We start from the raw sequence: 21,519 nt of genomic DNA, 5'->3' as shown, positions 1-21,519 counted from the left end.
TCTGGCCAGGTTGTTATAGGAACTCAGGAGAATCCCGTAAGTGGGAAAACTAATGAGAACACGGGGCCATTCACCACTCAGTGTTGGAAAGTGGAGCATTAATTTGCAGGCCAGCAGGGCCTGCGACAGCAGAGGAACTGGGCTTCGGTGGGGAGCTTGCGGTATCACCAGGAGGCCTTGAGTCTGTTGGGTGTGTGTATAGAGGATGGGCAAAGCAAGAGTTTGACTGAACTCTGGGTTCAGATACCGAATTTCTTACTTAGTTACTACCCATGCAACCATAAGCAAGTTAAAACGATCAATATGATACCATTTTTGTTGAAAAACAAATGTATTAAGTCTAGAAGGAAAACCAACCTCACTCTTGCATGATTATCTCAGTGTTGTGATTACAGGTGATTTAAAATTAGGTTTTGTGATTTTCTTTTTTTGGTGACATTTTCTCTAAACAACATGGATTACTTATATAATTGGGGGGAAAAAAACTCACAAAGACATCTCCACTTTGGAAACAGATTCTGAGAAGGGACTTTTTGTAATCTAAGAATTGATGTCCATACTTTTAAGGAGGGGAAGTTCAGTACTTTTTAGCATTCAGGCTACCTTTTCCTGACCCCTTGTCTGCCAATGGTTCAACTATTGGCAGCTCTGGGTTATATCAGTGCCAGACACAGGTACTTCACACACAGGCCTGAAGGATCGAGGGCAGACTGGCTGGCTTGTCTGGGTGGATGGTTATTCCTGCTGTTAGAGCCTAGGAGGCAGCTGTTCATTTCTCTTCCCATGCAACCACCCGGTCAGCCAGCTTAGCAAAGCCCCAGTCTGCCCCACTAGGGCACCCATCCTGGTGCTGCTCCTTTTTTTAGACCAAGGGGTTTACGTTGAGGTCTCTCTGCACTCCTGTCCCCAGCCAGGTATGTCCCTCAGACAAAAGGTAGGAGGGTAGCGCCACTGGGTTTCCCCCTCACAGTGGGCATTCGTGATGTCTGGGCCCCTCATCTGGCCCTTGACACAGGCTGCCTTCTATCACCATTGTCTGTTGTTAATTTTTCTGAGGTACAACATAAACCAGTTGCCGTTGAGTTGCCTCCGATTCATGTCGACTCCATGTGTGTCAGAGTAGCGCTGTGCTCCACAGGGTTTTCAATAGCTGGTTTTTGGGAAGTAGATTGCCAGTCCTTTCTTCCCAGGCACCTCTGGGTGGACTCAAACCACCAACCATTTGGTTAGCAGCTGAATATGTTACCTGTTTGTACCTCCCAGGGACTTCATATATGTATATGCATACATCTAGCACAACATTCATATAATAAAACATACATGTAAAACCTTAAGTGTATAGCTACGTAAGTTTTTATGTATGTTTATATCTATGTAACCACCACTCGAATAAAGATATCGAACATTTCTGTCATTCCAGAGGGTTCCTTCTTGCCCTTTCCAAGTCAGTACCTCCCTCCAAAGGTAACACTTATAACGGTCTCTACTTCCATAGGTTAGTTTTGCATCCCTTTGAACTTTATGTATGCTCTCTTGTGTCTAGTTTCTCTCACTCATTATTATGTGTATTAGCTGTCTGTCACTCCAAAATTTAGTGGCTTAAAACATCAACAATTCATTATTTTGCTCATTGATCTTCAATTTGGGCAGGGCTCAGAGGGTTTGATTTGTCTCTGCTCCATTTGGAATCAGTGAGGGCAGCTTGACTGGGGGCGGGAAGATCCATTTCAGATGGCTCACTCACATGTTGGGCAAGCTTGTGCAGCCTAGGCTCAGCTGGAGCTGTGGGCCAGGGGCCTCAGTTCATAGCTGCATGGGTCTTGGGCTTCCTTCCAGTATGATGGCTGGAACAGGCATCCCAAGAGAACAAGGTGGAAGTGCAAGGCATTTTGATGACTGAGCCTAAGAAGCCACATTGCATCATTTCTGCCCTCTGTTGGTTGAGGTAGTCACAAAGGCCTGCCTAGGGTCAGGGGGTGGGGACATAGATTCCACTCTGGATGGGGGTGTGGGAAGGTTCTAAAAGAGCATGGGGGATGGGAGTTATTGGGGCAACCATCTTTGGAAAATACAACCAGCCGCATTATGTCTGGGAGATCCATCCACGTTGTTACATGCAGTCATAGTTTGCTTTTTTAATTACTGCATAGTATTCCATCGTGCGTGCAGACTACTTTTCACTTACCCATTTCCTATTGGTTAACAATTGAGTTGCTTCCAGTTTTGGGCTATTATGAATAGTGCTGCTATGAACATTCTTACACAGGCCTTTAGGTGGACAAAGATTGTCTTCTGTCACTGTTGCTGTCTCTGCAGTTTTTAAGTTTGAAAAAATCATACAATTCTATTAGCTTTTTTTCCCTCTCCCTCCCCATCGGTCACTGTAGCCATATGTATTTTAATATGTAAATCTCCGCTAAACCAACCAAAACCAAACCTGTTGCTGTCGAGTCGATTCCAACTCATAGCGACCCTATAGGAGAGAGTAGAACTGCCCCATAGGGTTTCCAAGGAGCAGCTGGTAGATTCGAACTGCTGGCCTTTTAAATAGCAGCCGAGCTCTTAACCATCTCCACTAGTATTTATATAATGTTTTTTAAAAGAAATTGTATAAGTATTACAAAAATATATCCTCTTTATAAAAACTTTCAATATTACTATTAAGATTAAAGTTTCTTCTGACAATTCTGGGCCCTTTTTATCCCTATCTGAGGTAACATTGGCGGTGTAGTGGTTAAGTGCTACGGCTGCCAACCAAGAGGTTGGCAGTTCACATCCGTCAGGCGCTCCTTGGAAACTCTATGGGGCAGTTCTACTCTATCCTATAGGGTCGCTGTGAGTCGGTATTGACTCCACGGCAGTGGGTTTGGTTTTTGGTTTGGAAGTAACATATTTTACCAGTTGGGTGGGTCTCCTTCCAGAGCTTTTCTTCAGGGGTTTACATATGTAAGTATTCTTATAGAAAATATTATTTTATATGTGTGTGAGCTTTGTTTGTTTGGTACAATGAATGACGTCACACTGCTCTGCAATTTGCTTTCTCTCTACATCTTAGAGATACAGCCACAGGGTCATATGCAGATCTACTTCACTTTTTAAACTGGCAAATAGTGTTTCATAGTGTTACCAGGCCACTGTTGGTTAGCCATTTTCCTACAGAAGGACATTTAGTTTGTATCCTTCTTTATTGTTTCGTTTGTGTTGCATGAGACCTTGTCCATGAGACACTGTAATACTTGATTATTACTAATGCAGCCCTACAAAGGAAAGAAGCCCTGGATCTGTGCCCCTCAATGTCGCTTTCCTTTCTCCTGCAGAGACGTCTCAGAGAGGCTGTGCAGCTGCTGGAGGACTACAAGCATGGGACCCTGCGCCCTGGGGTCACCAATGAACAGGTACTTCTCCTGGAGGTGGGAGTGACGGCAGGTGGGAAGGGGAAGGGAACCCCGTCTACACCCTCAGCAATGACCTCTACTGCTGCTGCATACCACTGTGGGCTTCTGGCTCTTTGGAAGGGATATTCAGATCTCTCCTGAATCCTGGGTGTATTGGGAAGCGTGGGGCTGATAAGACTAGACAAGCCCAAAGGCAGTGATGGTGCTGGAGCCCGTGTGGCCTTCAAGAGCTAATTGTGTACATCTCTTCCTACCTCCACATCCAGTGATATCATGGTGGTAGCTTGAAATCAGCTATGGTGGGAATATTTACATCATAAGAAACAAAACCATTGATTAATATGCCGAGGTGTTTCTTTTTGTTCGTAAATTTTAACTAAAAAAAAATTAAAAGTTAAAATTAATTTTAATTTTTTCCCAAAGCAATACATGGGTGTAGTTCAAAAAGTCAAGTAGTGCTAAAACACTTGCAAAAAAAACTGTCAATATGCTCCCCGTCTCTCCTCAGTTCCCGTTCCTAGTCCCCAGAAGCAACTACTTTTAGCTGTTTAGTTTTTTCTTTTTTTTTCAGCCAGAGATCCATATTTAAAGCCAATATGCTTACTTTTCCTGCTACTTCTCAGTTTGATCTTTTGCATTATCTATTTTTTTATTATGGTAGAATGGCCCCAGTGGCCTAGTGGTTAAGACCTTGACTGCTAACCAAAAGTTCAGTTTGAATTCACCAGCCACTCTTTGGAAACCCTCCGGGGCAGTTCACTCTGTCCTGTAGGGTTGCTATGAGTTGGAATTAACTCGACAGCAACTGATTTTTGCTTTTTTTTTTTCATTATGGTAGATGAGCATCCTGCTTTCTTATTACCCACCCCATAAATACATTTCTCCTTCCCATACCACTCATCCTACCAACATAGTTATCATGGCTTTTGGGTATGTCAATATTCAATATCATATTATTGTTGTTAGATGCCATCTAGTTGGTTCCAACCCGTAGTGACCCTAAGCACAACAGAACAAAACACTGCACGGTCCTACACCATCCTCACATTCGTTGCTATGTTTGAACCCATTGTTCCTCTTTTTCACTGACACTCTACCAAGCATGATGTTTTTCTCCAGAGACTGGTCCCTCCTGATCACATGTCCAAAGTAAATGAGACGAAGTCTTGCCTCCCTTGCTTCTAAGGAGTATTCTGGCTGTACTTCTTCCAAGACAGATCGGTTTGTTCTTCTGGCAGTCAATATTCTTCGCCTACACCGTAATTCAAAGGCTTCAATTCTTCTTTGGTCTTCTTTATTCATTGTCCAGATTTCACATGCAAATGAGGCAATTGAAAATACCATGGGTTGGGTCAGGAGCAACTTGTCCTTGAAGTGAGATCTTTGCTTTTCAACACTTTAAAGAGGTCTTTTGCAGCAGATTTGCCCAGTGCAATACCTTGTTTGATTTCTTGACTGCTGCTTCCATGGGTGTTGATTGTGGATCCAAGTAAAATGAAATCCTTGACAACTTCAGTCTTTTCTCTGTTTATCATGATGTTTCTTATTGGTCCAGCAGTACAAGTGAGGATTTTTGTTTTCTTTATGTTGAGGTATAATCCCTCCTGGAGGCTGTAGTCTTTGATCCTCATCAGTGAGTACTTCAAGTCATCTTCATTTTCGGCAAGCAAGGTTGTGTTATCTGCATATTGCAGGTTGTTAATGAGTCTTCTTCCAATCCTGCTGCCGTGTTATTCTTCATACACGCAGGTTCTTAGATTATTTGCTCAGCGTACAGATTGAATAAGTATGGTGAAGGGATACAATCCTGACGCACACCTTTCATGATTTTAAACCAATCAGTATTCTCTTGTTCTGTTTGAACGACTGCCTCTTGGTCTATGTACAGGTTCTACATGAGCACAATTAAGTGTTATGGAATTCCCATTCTTCGCAATGTTATCCGTAATTTGTTATGATCCACACAATCAGATGCCTTTTCATAGTCAATAAAACACAGGTAAACATCCTTCTGGTATTCTCTGCTTTCAGCCGGGATCCATCTGACATCAGCAATGATATCCCTCGTTCCACATTCTCTTCGAAGCCAGCTTGAAATTCTGGCAGTTCCCTGTCGATACACTGCTGCGACTGCTTTTGACTCATCTTCAAAATTTTACTTGTGATATTAATTTTGTTCAGTAATTCTCTCATTCTGTTGGATCACCTTTCTTTGGAGTGGGCACAAATTTGGATCTCTTCTAGTTGGTTGGCCAGGTAGTTGTCTTTCAAATTTTTTGGCAGAGACGAGTGAGTACTTCCAGCGTTGCATCTCTTTGTTGAAACATCTCAATTGTATTCCTTCAGCTCCTGGAGCCTTGTTTTTTGCTAATGCCTTCAGTGCAGTTTGGACTTCTTCCTTCAATACCATTGATTCTTGATCATATGCTACCTCCTGAAATGGATGAAGGTCGACCGATTCTTTTCGATACAGTGATTCTGCGTATTCCTTCCGTCTTTTGAGGCTTCTTGCATCTTTCAATATTTTACCGATAGAATCCTTCAGTATTGCAACCCAAGGCTTCAGTTTTTTTTTTTTTTTTCTTTTTTCCAGTTCTTTCAGCTTGAGAAATGCCAAATGTGTTCTTCCTATTTGGTTTTCTAACTCCAGGTCATTGCACATTTAATTATAATGCTTTATTTTGTCTTCTCAAGCTGCCCTTTGAAATCTTCTGTCCGGCTTCTTTACTTCATCATTTCGCTACGCTTTTTTTAAGAGCTAGTATCAGCGTCTCTTCTGACATCCATTTTGGTCTTTTCTTTCTTTCCTGTCTTTTAATGACCTTTTGCTTTCTTCGTGTATGATCTCCTTGATGTCATCACACAGCTTGTCTGGTCTTCAGTCATTAGTGTTCAATTCTCAAAACTATTCTTGAGATGGTCTCCAAATTCAGGTGAGATATACAGAAGGTCATATTTTGGCTCTTGTGGACTTGTTTTAATTTTCTTCAGCTTCACCTTGAACTTGCGTACAAGCAGTTGATGGTCTGTTCTGCAGTCCTCCCCGGTGTTGTTCTGAGTGATGATAGTGAGCTTCTCCACCATCTCTTTCCACAGATGTAGTCGATTTTATTCCTGTATATTCCATCTGGCAACATCCACATGTATAGTTGCCATTTATGTTGTTGAAAAAGGTATTTCAAATGAATAGGTCATTGGTCTTGCAAAATTCTATTGTGTGATCTCTTGTGTTGTTTCTGTCATCAAGGCTATTTTTTCCAACTACTGATCCTTCTTCTTTATTTCCAACTTTCACGTTCCAATTACCAGTAATTATCAATGCATCTTGCTTGCATGTTTGATTAATTTCAGAGTGCAGAAGTTGGTTAAAATCTTCAGTTTCTTCATTTTTGGCATTAGTGGTTGGTGTGTAAATTTGAATAATAGTTGTATTAACTGACATTCCTTATAGGCTTATGGATATTTTCCTATCACTGACAGGGTTGTTCTTCAGGATAAACTTTGAAATGTTCTTTTTGATGATGCATGTGATGCCATTCCTCTTTAATTTGTCATTTCTGACAAAACAGACCATATGGTCCTCCTATTCAAAATGCCCAATACCAATCCATTTTAGCTCACTAATGCCTAGGGTATCTATCTTCAAGCATTCCATTTCGTTTTTGACATCTTCCAATTTTCCCAGAGTCAGGTTGTTTGTATCATGATTGTATTTTATCTCTTCAACTTTGTTTTATCTGAAGTTATAATTGCCTCATTTTTTCCCTTGGCATAGTTTCCTTTGTACCACCTCTAATTCTTACTGCACCCTCCAGGAACCTTCCAATATTCTTGGTACCTGCCTTTAATCTGAAGACTTTTGTTTTTCAGTTCCATATTTTCCCCTGGAGATTTTTCTTTCTGGGCCCCACCTCGCTTCAGCTCCAGGCCTTCCTTTTTCTTGGTGTATATCTTCATTTTGGTAACTTTCTGATAAAGGGTAAATGAGAAGAAAATGTTCAAGTCCTTTTGTGTCTGAAAAATTGTAATTCTGCACACACTGTTCATTGAAAGTTTGACTGAGGAGAGAGTTCTAGGTTGACAATCATTTTCCTTCAGAATTTTGAAAACATTTCTCTACTGTCTTCTGATTTTTCAGTATAAAACCAGAACCAGTTGCCATCAAGTCAATTCCAACTCATGGCAGCCCAAGGGTAGCTGTTGAAAAATCTAAGGCCATTTTTTTTCCTGATCCTTTATAGTGACCTGTTTCTTCCTTTGGAAATTTTTAGAGTCTTCTCTTTATCTGTGAAATTTATTTCTGAAATTCCAATTCATTATTTTGGGTTCTTGGTACCTCTTTTCAATCTGAAGACTCCTGTCTTTCAGCTGTTGCAAATTTTCATATACTGTTGATTTGATAATTTCTTCTTGTTGTAGAACCTGTGTTAATCAAATATTGGATGTTTTAGATTAACATTCAGATTTTCTTTTTTTTCTTTCTGTTCCATCACTTTGTCTTTCTATTTGGCTTTGCAAGATATTTCCTTGAGTTTATTTTCAACATATCTATTGAATTTATTTACTTCAGCTATTGTACTTTTAATTTCCAAGGGATCTTGATTGCTATTTGTTTCTTTTCTTTATTCTTTTTCATAAAATCCCATTCCTGTTTCACGAATACAATATCATCTCATCTCTCTGCATTCTGGAGAGCAAGTAGGGGAAGAAAGCTGCAGTCTGAATATCCACTTTGCAGACCTTCACTAATTTCCCTGCTTTTAGCTCTACCTACCCCCATCCTCCACTGTTCCTAGTTTTCCCAAATCTGGGGTCACTTGGATTCTGTTTTTCTAGTACATTGTTAAACCTACAGGATTTGGGAGCATAGGTGAGGGTGGTAAGAGCCACTCTGCTGTGCGGGGAAGATATGAAGACCCCACTGCTTTCAACCAACCCCCTGTGTTTGGCCCTATGATTAACCCCTTTTTCTGTGGTATCTGGTTCATCCAAGTCCTGAGATTGGCCAGGGTTCTGGGAGGTGATGGACTGACTCCTTAGTAAGTGTCCCCTCTGCAGGCATTTAGGGGGTGGTTTTGTCCTCTCTGCTGGATCAGTTGCTGAAACTCCACTCGTTTTCCATTCGGAACCATGTTGCTGTCCCTGCTCTGCTGTTATCTCCTCCTCTGTTCATTGGTAACTCTGTGACGTATTGCCCATGCCTTCTAACACTTTTCGGCCCAAACCTGAGTTGGACCCTTCCAGGCCCGTGCTTAGGGTCTATGCTGCCAACACCACACACTGGTACCTGGCTGGGTTTTCCAAAGGTAGGTGGTTTAACAATCAGTGCTCCCCAATCCAACTCACCTCAATCTGTATTTATGGAGCACCTACAGGCCAAGAGAAACCCCGGAGGCGTGGTGGTTAAGTGCTACGGCTACAGTTCAAATCCACAAGGCGCTCCTTGGAAACTCTACAGGGCAGTTCTAGTCTGTCCTATGAGTCGGAATTGACTCGACGGCAATGGGTTTGGTTGGTTTTTTTTTTTTTTTGGTTACAGGCCAGGCCTGCCGACAAGGCCTGGGAGATAGAACAAGCAAGTGGCTGGTTGAGGTTCTTGCTTTGTGGACTCTGAGAATCCAGGCAATAACGGTGGAAACACATGATATTGTGGGTGAGCAGAGGAAGTAGTCACCAGCCAGAGAAGGCTGCCTAAAGGAAGAGATTTCTTACCTGAGAGTTGAAGAAAGAGAAGGGGGCTGGTCTGGGTAGGAGCAGTCCGGGCAAGGAAGCACATTGTGCTGGAGGTGGACAGAACAGCCCCCTCAGTGGACGGAACAAGGCGTGAGCAGTTTGTGTCTGCTCTGGTGTCCTTTTGCAGGCATGTGGGTCAGAAGCCTGTGGTGGGTCCTACTGCCTGCCTGCCAGTCCTGTTGTCAAGGGCAGTGCTGGGTAACCTGCCCACACACTTTTTTTCCTACAGTTTGTCATCAAACCTGTTACAACATCTCCCCAGCGGGTATGCACGACTATATTGATAGCTTGTTTGCCCCTAGTGGCTTTGGTTGGTCTTCTGTTAGTGAGTGGCTAATATCTCATGCAGAGACTGTGAACTTGTTAAGAGGTTGCTAAACCAATGAGTAATAAGTCCTGAGGATCGAAGTAAAAAAGTAGAATTTACCCTTTGGGCTTAACAAGTAGAAATTTGATGTGCTAAGGACCCTAATAAGGACTGTAGCTATCCGTTAAATAACAAAGCCATAAATGAGAGCAAAAATGTAAACACTGGCACAGACTACTAAGTTTTCTGGGTGTTGAACCTGATGTGTACACTGTTATATGCCAGGGCTTTGATGGAATGATTTGGCATGGGTGGGAATAACAAAACAAAACGAGAACAGCCGGTTGCAGTCAAGCTGATTCTGATTCATGGCGGCCGACCCTGTGTGTCTCAGAGCAGAACTGTGCCCCACAGGGTTTTCCATGGCTGTGGTCTTTTAGGAGCAGATTGCCAGGACTTTCTTTAGAGGTGCCCCTGGGTGGATTTGAACCACCAACCTTTTGGGTAGTAGCCGAGTACTTAACCATTTGTGCCACCTAGGGACTCCTCGGATGGGGATGGGGGGAGTTAAATTTGGAAGACTCCCTGTGGTAATGAGCCACCACTCATCATGTCCAAACCATGGGCCAGGCATGGTGCTAGGTACTCGGTTATCTCCATTCATCTTCACAGAGAGCATATTATGTAGATACCCATATTAACCCTATTTTACAGGCAAGAGAAGGAGCCCGGGTGGTGCAGTGGTTAAGCATTCAGTTGCTAACCAAAAGGTTGATGATTTGAACCCACCAGCAGCTCTGTGGGAGAAAGGACCTGGTGATCTACTCCCCTAAAGATTACAGCTTAGGAAACTCTAGGGCAGTCTAGTCTATCCTATAGGGTTACTATGAGTTGGAATTGACTCCATGACGAGCAACAACATAGGCAAGAAAACTGAGGCCTCACAGACTTGCCTACAGTCACATAGCCAGTATGTGAAGGGACAGAGATCTGAAACTGGGCCTATTAGACCCCAGCACCCATCTGCCACCCACCATTGAAGGTGAATTTGGAAGGAAAGATGGTATTCTGTAGAGGGGAGTAATGTGTACAAAGACCAGGAAGCAGAAGTGAGGGAGTGGTGAACTTGGCATTTGGGAAGGTCTCGCAGCTCCAGTTACATGTGGGGACTCCAGGCAGTGGGTGTTCGCTGAGCACCTAGTATATACAAGGTGCTGTGGTAGGTGAGCACCCCCTTGAGGGGAATATGCGTGAGCAGCAGGTCCGCTTCCTGGAGCCAGCCTGCAGCGCAGGAAAGGAGGCCACATGTGCTCATAAGCAGGTGCTTAGAGGGCAGTCCAGGCAGCTAGGCCATGGGGAGCTAATACTAAGGTAGGTAGGAGCGCAGAGGTGAGAACCCTGAGAATGCAAGTGATGAGGACAGGCTTCACGGAGGGAGGGTACAAGTGGGCTGTAGTAGAAGGTAGAGAGGCCCTAGGCAGTGGGTGGGTGGGGTGAGTCCCCTGTAACTCAGAGATAAAAGCCAAGAAATAGAATGGAGTAGTATGCGAGAGAAAGCCAGAGGTAGAGGGAGGATGGAAGATGAGATTAGAGAGAGGACGTTGGAAAGTTACGGCCAGACTGTGAAAACCTTCGGCAACCAGGGAGAGATGCTAGATCTGCTGTGTGGGGCAACAGGAAGCTACTGAGAGCTCTTGAGCAAGGGAGTAGCAGGAAAGTGGCATTGTGGTCGGTACTGTGGTAAGATCAGGCTGGCGGTGGTGCCAGGGGGCTGGGGGAGGAGTACATGATGCTAAAGAAACCAGCAGGGAAGCTCCTGGAGTAGGGGGAACTGGACTTTGGGAACCACTAGAGGCAGTGCTTGTCCATCAGTCCACACTCTCCAGAGGTCAGGAGCCAGCCAACCCCTCTTAGGTGCCTGCTCTGCACCTGGCATAACATATCAGCTGCTCAGAGGCACCATGTTGGACGGATCCTGCCTGAGACCTGCAAGGAGACAGGGCAGCTGGGATGTCAGAGATCCCGCATGCAAGCCTCGCCCTCTGGCAGGGAGGGAATGAGGTCAGATGTGTTTGGGCTCTGCTGAAAACAGCAGAGAAAATACGAGAGGCTTAGAAGTACTTGCTTTCCCAATATTCTGTGGGTGTCAGCATGTTTGTCAGAAGCTGGCTGAAGGGAAGGCTTGGCTGATCCCCAGGTCTTAACCCCACCCTTAGCTTAGCCTCAGGGATCCTGCCCAGTACCCTGACCCTCTGGACTGGCCTCAGGTTGGCCCTTACAGTTAGCAAAGCAGGCAAGTGATCACCATCAGTGGAAGCGTTTATATGACGTGCCAGGCGTTACACCTGGTGCTATAGACATCTCTGGGCTGGATCACTGCTGGGCCCTCCTGGATGGTGTCCCCATCTACTTGGCCCCTCTGTACAGTCCTAAGACAGCACTCAGAGTAACCTGTGAAAACACACATTACAGCATCTCTTCTTCGACTCCAGGGTTTCTCAACCTCACGCTATTGGCATGTGGAGAGGGATAATTCCTTGTTGTGGGGACCATCCTGTGCATCGAAGAATGTTAACAGTGTCCCTGACTTCTACCCACTAGATGCCAGTAGCTGCTTCTGGAGGAGCAGACATTGCCAGTTGTCCGCTGGGTGCAAAATGCGCCCCCCCATTGAGAACCACTGTTCTGGTAGGAACTCTACAGTGCTCCACATCCCCCAGGGTCAAAGTCACAATCCCTAACATGGCCTGCACAGCCCCCTGTTTCTCTCTGATCTTGTGTTCTACTGCTCTCCCCCTTATTCAATCCACTGCAGTCAAACTGGCCTCCTTGCTGTCCCTCACATGCCAGGCAGGCCCACTTCTGCCTGTGGTCCTTTGCCCTGGCTGTTCAGTTTGCCAGAACCATCTCCCACCAGATAGCTGCAGAGCTCACCCCCTTCTTGGAGGATTTCCTCCAGTGTCACCTTCTGATTGAGACCTGCACTGATTATCTTATCTAATGATCTAATCCACCCCTCCCCGTTCCTACTGCCTGCACCCTGTCTTCCTTACTCTGCTTGACTTCTCCTTGTTTCCTGCAGCACTTATCCTTCTAACATATTAGAGAATTTAACCAGTCAGTTCAATTGGTTCCATCTAATGGCGACCCCATGTGCATCAGAGTAGAGCTGTGCTCTATAGAGTTATCATGGCTGTGACCTTTCAGAAGCAGGTTGCTAGATCTTTCTTCCAAGGTGCCTTTGGGTGCGTTAGAACCGTGAACCTTTTAGTTAATAGCCAAGCACTTAACCACTTGCACCACCCGGGGACTCCATTAGAGAATTTGCTTGGTTATTATTTTTACGGCTTATTGTCCGTCTACCTCCACTAGCGTGTAAGCTCCACAGCTCACAGAAGCGAAGATTTTCATCTGTGTGGTTCGCTGATACATCCTTGGTGCCTAGAGCAGTGCTTGGCACATAGTAGTTAAGTGCTCAATAAATATTTGTTGAATAAATGATTTTTCTTTTACTCTTCACAATAACCTTGAAAGTAAGTATTCAAATCTTCATATTACAAATGAGGAAGCAGAGGCTCAGAAAAATTACGTAACTTGCCCCAAATCACACGGCCAAAAACAGGTGACAGATCCAAACCAGGGTTGACTCCAGAGTCTCTCCTCTTCATAGAGAGAAGTCTCACGTCCATGGGAGGCAGGGCTGCTGCTGTGTGCTCTGCTGCGGAACTGGGGGAGGTTCTCGCCTCCTTCAGGCATCTGTAGAATTGGGGGATGCCCACACCCCACATAGACTCTTTTATGCACGGATTACCTGGGAGTAACCATGGCAACAAAATTAATGGTGAGGAGTCTTGCGATTGGCCCAATTGATAAATTAGGAAGATTTTTTGTTTTATGGGGCATCCTTTGCCTTACAGAAGGATCCCCTTCAGGCTCTGTTTAATTACCTTCTGGAGGTTGTTTTAAATAGGCTCTGTCTTTGCTGCCTCAGGAGCTTTGCAGAAGCAGCTGGGAAGAAGGCAGAGGGGCAGGAAGTGAGCCAGCCTGGGAGCACGCCGGGGCAGTTCCTCCCGGTCTGGGTGCTGGGGGTGTGCCCCCTCCCACTCCTCTCCCACCGGAGAAGGCAGGGCTCCTACATCAGCCTCTTCTTTCAGCAGGTTGGGGTCCACCTTCTGCCTCTCCTTCTACTCTGAGGTTCACTTAGGTTCAGATGGCAGCTCAGCCAAGACACTGGCCATTTCTGAAATCAGCAAGCTTCTACATTGTTCCAGCTACCTCTCACTCAGGCTGCTTCTCCCACACCCCTTCTCTGCCTTCATTTCCGAGTTGGGAAATCAAGCAAGGCTCAAAGTCTAATATCCATGCCGGTTTGTCGCTGCAGGCTGTAAGTGGGGGGTGGGGGGGTGGGGGGTGGGGGTGGGGGATCGGGGAGGCAGCCCTGCTCATTTTGTGCATTCAGCCAGAAGCACAGAGGGAGCTGGGCTGAGCCCAGAAAATACCAGGTCACAATGAGGCATTTTAGTTTAAAGTGGAGATGCCTCCGGGCGCAGGGCTCCCTGTCTGAGATTCTCAGTGTGGGTAGACCATCCACTGCATCTTACTTGGCCTCCCATTGAATGCTTCCTACCCCAGGATGACCTTCCCTGGTAACCTATTTACAGGACTGGCTTATTAAACTGCAAACTAATAGCCAGCTCTTAACTAGTAGGTGGTATGTGCTGACGTTTCTGTATCCCAAGTGTGACTCATGGGTCCTGTAGATCCCAGGGAAAAGCCCATATGGAAGGAATCAGACCTGATTCTTTCTCCTGGTCTCTCACAAGGTGGGCCTGGCACCTTAGACCATCAGACAGAAAGAGGAGACTTGTTTCCATTTCCTGCCCCTCCTCCCGCCAGGTTATTTTTTTATAAGCCTGTATAAATTTATTGCATACTCCACAAGCATCTGTTTAACTCTCATTTTAGCAAATCATTACAGAACATTTTATTGCATTTAAATTTTTCTTACATTAAAAAAAAACTCGTTGCTGTCGAGTTGATTCTGACTTGCGACAACCCTATAGGACAGAGTAGAACTGCCCCATAATGTTTCCAAGGAACAGCTGATGGATTCGAACGTTGACCTTTTGGTTAGCAGCCGAACTCTTAACTGCTGTGCCACCAAGGCTCCAAACAAACAACCCCTTGCCGTTGAGTCGATTAGACTAGTAGCGACCCTATAGAACAGAGTACAACTACCCTATAGGCTTTCCAAGGAGCGGCTGGTGGATTTGAACTGCTGACCTTTTCGTTAGCAGCTGAATTCCTAACCACTTTGCCACACTTTCATTGATTTCAGACTTCATTTAAAGGCTATATGCACATACAGACATATAAATACAATACATATTTACATATTTAAATGTATCTTTGGGGTTTTTAAACATTTGGTTGTAGCAATATATATATATATAACATTTGCCCTTTTAACTGTTTTTAAGAGTACGCTTCAGTGACATTGATTACATTCACCGTCTTGTGCAAGCATCACCGCTCTCCATTTCTAAATGTTTTCATCACCCAGGCAGAAACTCAGCACTCCTTGAGCAATAACTCTTCCTTCACCTCTCCTCCCGCCCCTGGTAACTACAAATAAACTTTTCTCTCTAGGCATTTGCTATTCTCGATATTTTATATAAGTGAGATCATTCAATATTTATCTTTTTGCATCTGAATTTCACTCAGTGTAATGTTTTCAAGGTTCATCCATGTTGTGACACATATCAGAACTTCACTTCTATTTATGGTTGAACAATATTCAATTGTATGGATAGTTGGGCAGTTTTCACCTTTCGACTATTGTGAATAATGCTGCAGTGAACCTTGGTATATAAGTATCTGTTTGAGTTCTTGCTTTTAAATATTTTGGGTGTATACCTAGGAGTGGAATTGCTGGGTCATGTGGTATTTCTATGTTTAACTTTTTGAGAGACATAGAAACCAAACAGTTTTCTGTAGCAGCAGCACCATTTTACATTCCACCAACAATGCTTGAGGGTTCTGATTTCACAACACCCTAACCAACAATATTTTCCATTTTTCTGATAATGGCCTTCCTTATGGGTGTGAAGTGGTATCTCGTCTCAATTTTGATTTGTATTTCCCCAGTGACTAATGACTTTGAACATCTTTTCATGTGCTTGTTGGCCATTTGTATATCTTCTTTGGAGAAATGTCTTTTCAGGCATTTTACGCATTTTCTGATTGGGTTGTCTTTTTGTTGTTGAGTTACAAGAGTTCTTAATATATTTTGGATATTAAACTCCTGTCTCTGCACTTTCTTGATAGAGTTCTTTGATGCACAAAAGTTTTTCATTTTGATAAAGTCTGATTTATCTATTTTTTCTTTTACTGGTGGTGCTTTTGGCATCACAACTTAGGATCCATTGTGAAAACTAGGTCCCAAAGCTTTACCCCCCTATGCTTTGTTCTACAAATTTTATAGTTTTTAGTTCTTACGTTTAGGTCATTGATCCATGTCTTAGCTATCTAGTGCTGCTTTAACAGAAATACCATAAGTGGATGGCTTTAACAAAAAGAAATTTATTCTCTCACAGTCTAGGAGGCTATAAGCCCAAATTCAGGGTGCCAGCTCTAGGGAAAGGCTTTCTCTCTCTGTCGGCTCTGGGAGAAGATCCTTGTCATCAGTCTTCCCCTGGTCTAGGAGCTTCTCAGTGCAGGGACCCCAGATCCAAAGGAAGTGCCATTCTCCTGGGTCTTGTTCTTGGTGATGTGAGGTCCCTGTATCTTTCTGTTTGCTTCTCTCTTTTATATCTCAAAAGACATTGACTTAAGACACAACCTCATCTTGTAGAGTGAGTCCTGCCTCATTAACATAAAAAGAAAAAAAATTTTTTTTCTTTTTACATTAACATAACTACCTCTAATCCTGCCTTATTAACATCATAGAGGTAGGATTTACAACACATAGGAAAATCATATCAGATGATAGAATGGTGGACAATCACAGAATACTGGGAATCATGGACTAGTCAATTTGACACACATATTTTGGGGACGTAATTCAATCCCATGACAATCCATTTTGAGTTAATTTTTATAGGTAGTGTGAGGTATGGGTCCAACTTCATTCTTTTGCATGTGAAGATCCCGCTGTGCCAGCACCATTTGTTGAAGAGACTATTCTTTCCCACTGAATGGACTTGAGATCCTTGTTAATATCAATTGGCCATAGATATATGGGTTTATTTCTGGACATTCAATTCTGTTCCATTGGTCTATATGTCTGCCCTTATGTCAGTGCCACACTGTTTTGATGACTGAAGTTTTATAGTATGTTTTGAAATCCGGAAATGTGGGTTCTCCTAGTTCTTCTTTTTCAATATTGCTTTGGCTATTTGGGGACCTTTGCAATTTCGTATGAATCTGAGGATTGATTTTTCCAATTCTGCAAAAAGAGCTCTTGAAATTTTTATAGGGATTGTGTTGAATCTTGTCTTAGTTATCTAATACTGTCATAATGGAAATACCACAAGTAGATGGCTTTGACAAAGAGAAATTTATTCTCTCACAGCCTAGTAGGTTACAAGTCCAAATTCAGGGCATCAGCTCCAGGACAAGGCTTTTTCTCTCTGTCAGCTCTGGAAAAAGGTCTTTGTCCTCCATCTTTCCCTGGTCAAGGAGTTTTTCAGGCACAGGGGCCCTGGGTCCAAAGGATGCATTTTGCTCCTGGTGCTACTTTCTTGGTGGTATGAGGTCCTCAACTCTCTGCTTGCTTCCCTTTCCTTTTATCTCTTGAGAGATAAAAAGTGGTGCAGGCCACACCCCAAGGAAACTCCCTTTACCTTGGATCAAGGAGGTGACCTGAGTGAGGGTGGTGTTCAATCCCACCCTAATCCTCTCAACATAAAATTTCAATCACAAAATGGAGGACAGCCATACAATGCTGGGAATCATGGCCTAACCAAGTTGATGCATACATTTTTGGGGGGACATAATTCAATCTATGACAAATCTATAGATTGCTTTGGGTAGTATTGACATCTTAACAATATTGTTTTCTAATCCATGAACATGGGATATCTTTCTATTTATTTAGGTCTTCTTTAATTTTGTTCAGTAATGCTTTATAATTTTCAGTGCACTATAGTCCCACCCTTATCTGTGATTTCAATTACGTGCAATCAACCAAAGTCTGAAGATGTTAAATGAGTAGTGTGATGAAGTCTTGCACTGTCCTGCTCTGTCCCACCCAGGAACCACATTCACATAAGTTTTATTATAGCATATTGTTATAATTTTTCTATTTTATTATTAGTTATTGTTGTTAATCTCTTACTAATTTATAAATAAAACTTTATTATAGGTATGTATGTATTGGACAAAACATAGCATATATAGGGTTTGGTATACCAGCCACGATTTCAGACATCCACAGGGGGTCTTGGAATGTACTCCTTGTGGATAAGGGGGACTATTGTACAAATGTTTCACCTCTGGGTTAAATTTATTCTTTTAGATGCTATTATAAATGAAATTATTTTCTTAATGTCCTTTTCATATCATTCACTGATGGCATGTAAAAACACAGTTGCCTTTTGTGTGTTAATATTGTACCCTGCAACTTTGTTGAATTCATTTATTAGCTCTAGTAGCTTTCTTGTGGATTCTTTGAGATTTTCTATCTATAGAATCATGTCATCTGTGAATAGAGATAGTTGTACTTCTTCTTTCTGGATTTGGATAGCTCTTATTTCTTTTTCTTGCCCAATTGCCCTGGCTAGAATGTCTAGCATAATGTTGAGCAGCAGTGGTGAAAGTGGGCGTCCTTGTCTTGTTCCTTATGTTAGGGGGCAATCTTGCAGTCTCACCATTGAGTATGATGTTAGCAGTGGGTTTTCAATAAATATCCTTTATCATGTTGAGGAGTTTCCCTTCTGTTCAGCTTGCTGAGTATTTTTTATCATGAAAAGGTGTTGGATCTTGTCAAATGACTTCTCTGTATTAATTGAGATTTTTTTTTTCTCCTTCACTGTATTAATGTGGTGTATTGCATTAATTAATTTTCTCATTTTAAACCACCCTTGCATTCTTGGGATAAATCCCACTCGGTCATGGTGTATAATCCTTTTAATATGCTGTTGAATTTGGTTTGTTAGTATTTTGCTTAGAATTTTTACATCTATATTCATGAAGGATATTGACCTGTAGTTTTCCTTTCCTATGGTGCCTTTGTCTGGCGTTAGTACCAGGGTAAGGCTGGCTTTATAGGGTGAATTAGAAAGTGTTCCCTCTTCTATTTTTTAGATGAGTTTGAGAAGGATTGGTGTCAATGCTTTATATGTTGGGTAGAATTTCCCAGTGAAACCATTTGGTCTGGTACTCTTCTTAGGAAGTTATTGATTACAGATTCAATCTCTTCACTTGTTGTGGGTCTGTAGAAATATTCTTCAGTCATTGTAGGAAGTTCATGTGTTTCTAGGACCTTGTCCATTTTGTCTAGGTTATCTAATTTGTTGGTGTACAATTGTTCATTCACTTTCAGCAAGCAGAGTTGTGTCATCTGCATATTGCAGGTTGTTGTAAATGAGTCTTCCTCCAATCCTGATGCTATGTTCTTCTTCGTATAGTCCAGCTTCTCAGATTATTTGTTCATCATACAGATTGATTAAGTACGGTGAAAGGATACAACCCTGAGACACATCTTTTCTGATTGTAACTGTGAGCTATGGATTACTCTGCAACATAAAGAAAACAAAATCCTCACAACTGGACCAATAAGCAACATCATGATAAACGGAGAAAAGATTGAAGTTGTCAAGGATTTCATTTTACTTGGAGACACAATCAGTGCCCATAAAAGCATCATGCAAGAAATTAAATGACATATTGCATTGGACAAATATGCTACGAAAGACCTCTTTAAAGTATTAAAAAGGAAAGATATCACTTCGAGGACTGAGGTGCACCTGACTAAAGACATGGTATTTTCAATTGCCTTATGTGCATGCAAAATCTGAACACTGAATAAGGAAGACTGAAGAATAATTGATGCATTGGAATTATGGTGTTAGTGAAAAATATCGAATATACCATGGACTGCCAGAAGAACAAACAAATCTATCTTGGAAGAAGTACAGCCGGAATGCTCCTTGGAAACAAAGATGGTGAAACTTCGTCTCACTTACTTTGGGCATGTTATCAGGAGGGACCAGTCCCTAGAGAAGGACATCGTGCTTGGCAAGGTAGAGGGTTAGTGAAAAAGAGGAAGACCCTTGACCAGATGGATTGACGCAGTGGCTGCAACAGTGGGCTCAAACATAGCAATGATTGTGAGGATGGCGCAGCACTGGACAGTGTTTCGTTCTGTTGTACACAGGGTTGCTATGAGTCAGAACCAACTTGATGGCACCTAAGAACAACGACACGACATAACAAGTAGAGTTACAAACCAAAAATACTGACCCTTATATTTACTGATAAAATTACCTTTTCCAGAGATCTTTTTTTCTTTGTCATACAGCTTCAAGTTTCTGTCTAGCATTCTTTCATTTCAATATTAAGGACTTCCTTTGGCATTTCTTGTGGGGCAGGTCTAATTGTAATGAACTCCCCTTCAGCTTTTGTTTATCTTGGAATGTCTTAATTTTGTTCTCATTTTTTTTTAAAAGGTATTACTTTATTTGATTTATTTCAGCTGACATGCTCAACCTGAGTTAGTTTTTTTTTTTTATTAACTTTTATTGAGCTTCAAGTGAACGTTTACAAATCAAGTCAGACTGTCACATATAAGTTTATATACACCTTACTCTGTACTCCCACTTACTCTCCCCCTAATGAGTCAGCCCTTCCAGTCTCTCCTTTCGTGACAATTTTGCCAGCTTCCAACTCTCTCTATCCTCCCATCCCCCCTCCAGACAGGAGATGCCAACACAGTCTCAAGTGTCCACCTGATATAATTAGCTCACTCTTCATCATCTCTCTCCTACCCACTGTCCAGTCCCTTTCATGTCTGATGAGTTGTCTTCGGGAATGGTTCCTGTCCTGTGCCAACAGAAGGTTTGGGGACCATGACCGCCAGGATTCCTCTAGTCTCAGTCAGACCATTAAGTATGGTCTTTTTGTGAGAATTTGGGGTCTGCATCCCACTGATCTCCTGCTCCCTCAGGGGTTCTCTGTTGTGCTCCCTGTCAGGGCAGTCATCGATTGTGGCTGGGCACCAACTAGTTCTTCTGGTCTCAGGATGATTTTTAAAGGATAGTTTTATGAATATAAAATTCTTGGTTGACAGTTTTTTTCTTTTAGCACTTGTGATGGATAAGGTTGTGTGTTAACTTGGCTGAGCCATGATTCTCAGTGGGTTGGCAGTTTTATGATGTTGTGATCACTTCCATGATGAGATTTGATATAATGTGACCGCCTTCATGATGGGGTCTGCTGTGAGTAGCCAGTCAGTTGAAAGTGAGTTTCTTTGGGTGTGTGGCCTGCATCAAATATAAATGGATATTCTGGCAAGGCTCGTGGACTTTTGCTCACTCTGGGTCCTGCAGCTGGCTCCTGTTTGTCTGACCTCCAGTTCTCGGGACGTGAGCTAGCAGCTTAACTGCGGTCTTTCCTGCCGATCTTGGGATTCGTCAATCTTCACAGCCTGTGAGCAACAGCCCTGCCTTCTGACCTGCCGACCTTGGGTTCACCAGCCCCTGCAGCTATGTGAATCAGGAGAAGCTTCAATCCTGATCCATGTACGGACTTGGGATATTCCAGCCTCTGCAATCACACGAGTCATTTGTTTGACATAAAGCTCTCTGTCTATATGTTTATATGCTTTATTGGTTTTGCCTACCTGGAGAACCCAGCCCAAGATACAGCTGTGGTAGTTGTCTGCTCAGTGACCTCATCTATTTTTTGCAACAACTGCCTTCATGGACATGCATGGATACTGAAGACTTTGATCCCTAGACTGTGCCCCGCTCATGTTTTGAAAGAGATTTCTTTGTAGTCCGGTGGAGGGAAAATACTTCTTACAGTCATTGCAAATTGGCTCTGTGTCAGAGCTCTCCTTCAACACTTAAACCAAAACCCAAG

General features: G+C 43.0%; 1 protein-coding gene across 10 annotated transcripts in view; it reads left to right on the top strand.

Annotated features, from left to right (window-relative positions):
* The window catches only part of SFXN5 (sideroflexin 5), a 164,854-nt gene that overhangs the window by 27,634 nt on the left and 115,701 nt on the right, over positions 1-21,519 (top strand). For all 10 annotated transcript variants that reach the window (XM_023552771.2, XM_023552770.2, XM_023552769.2 and 7 more), the window contains one exon: positions 3,318-3,395. In XM_023552771.2, coding sequence (XP_023408539.1) covers positions 3,318-3,395 — 78 coding nt within the window. The remainder of the gene's footprint in view (positions 1-3,317; positions 3,396-21,519) is intronic.

This window comes from Loxodonta africana, chromosome 15, assembly GCF_030014295.1.
Source record: "Loxodonta africana isolate mLoxAfr1 chromosome 15, mLoxAfr1.hap2, whole genome shotgun sequence".
Lineage (NCBI taxonomy): Eukaryota > Metazoa > Chordata > Mammalia > Proboscidea > Elephantidae > Loxodonta > Loxodonta africana.
This window is presented reverse-complemented; position numbering and strand designations above follow the sequence as displayed.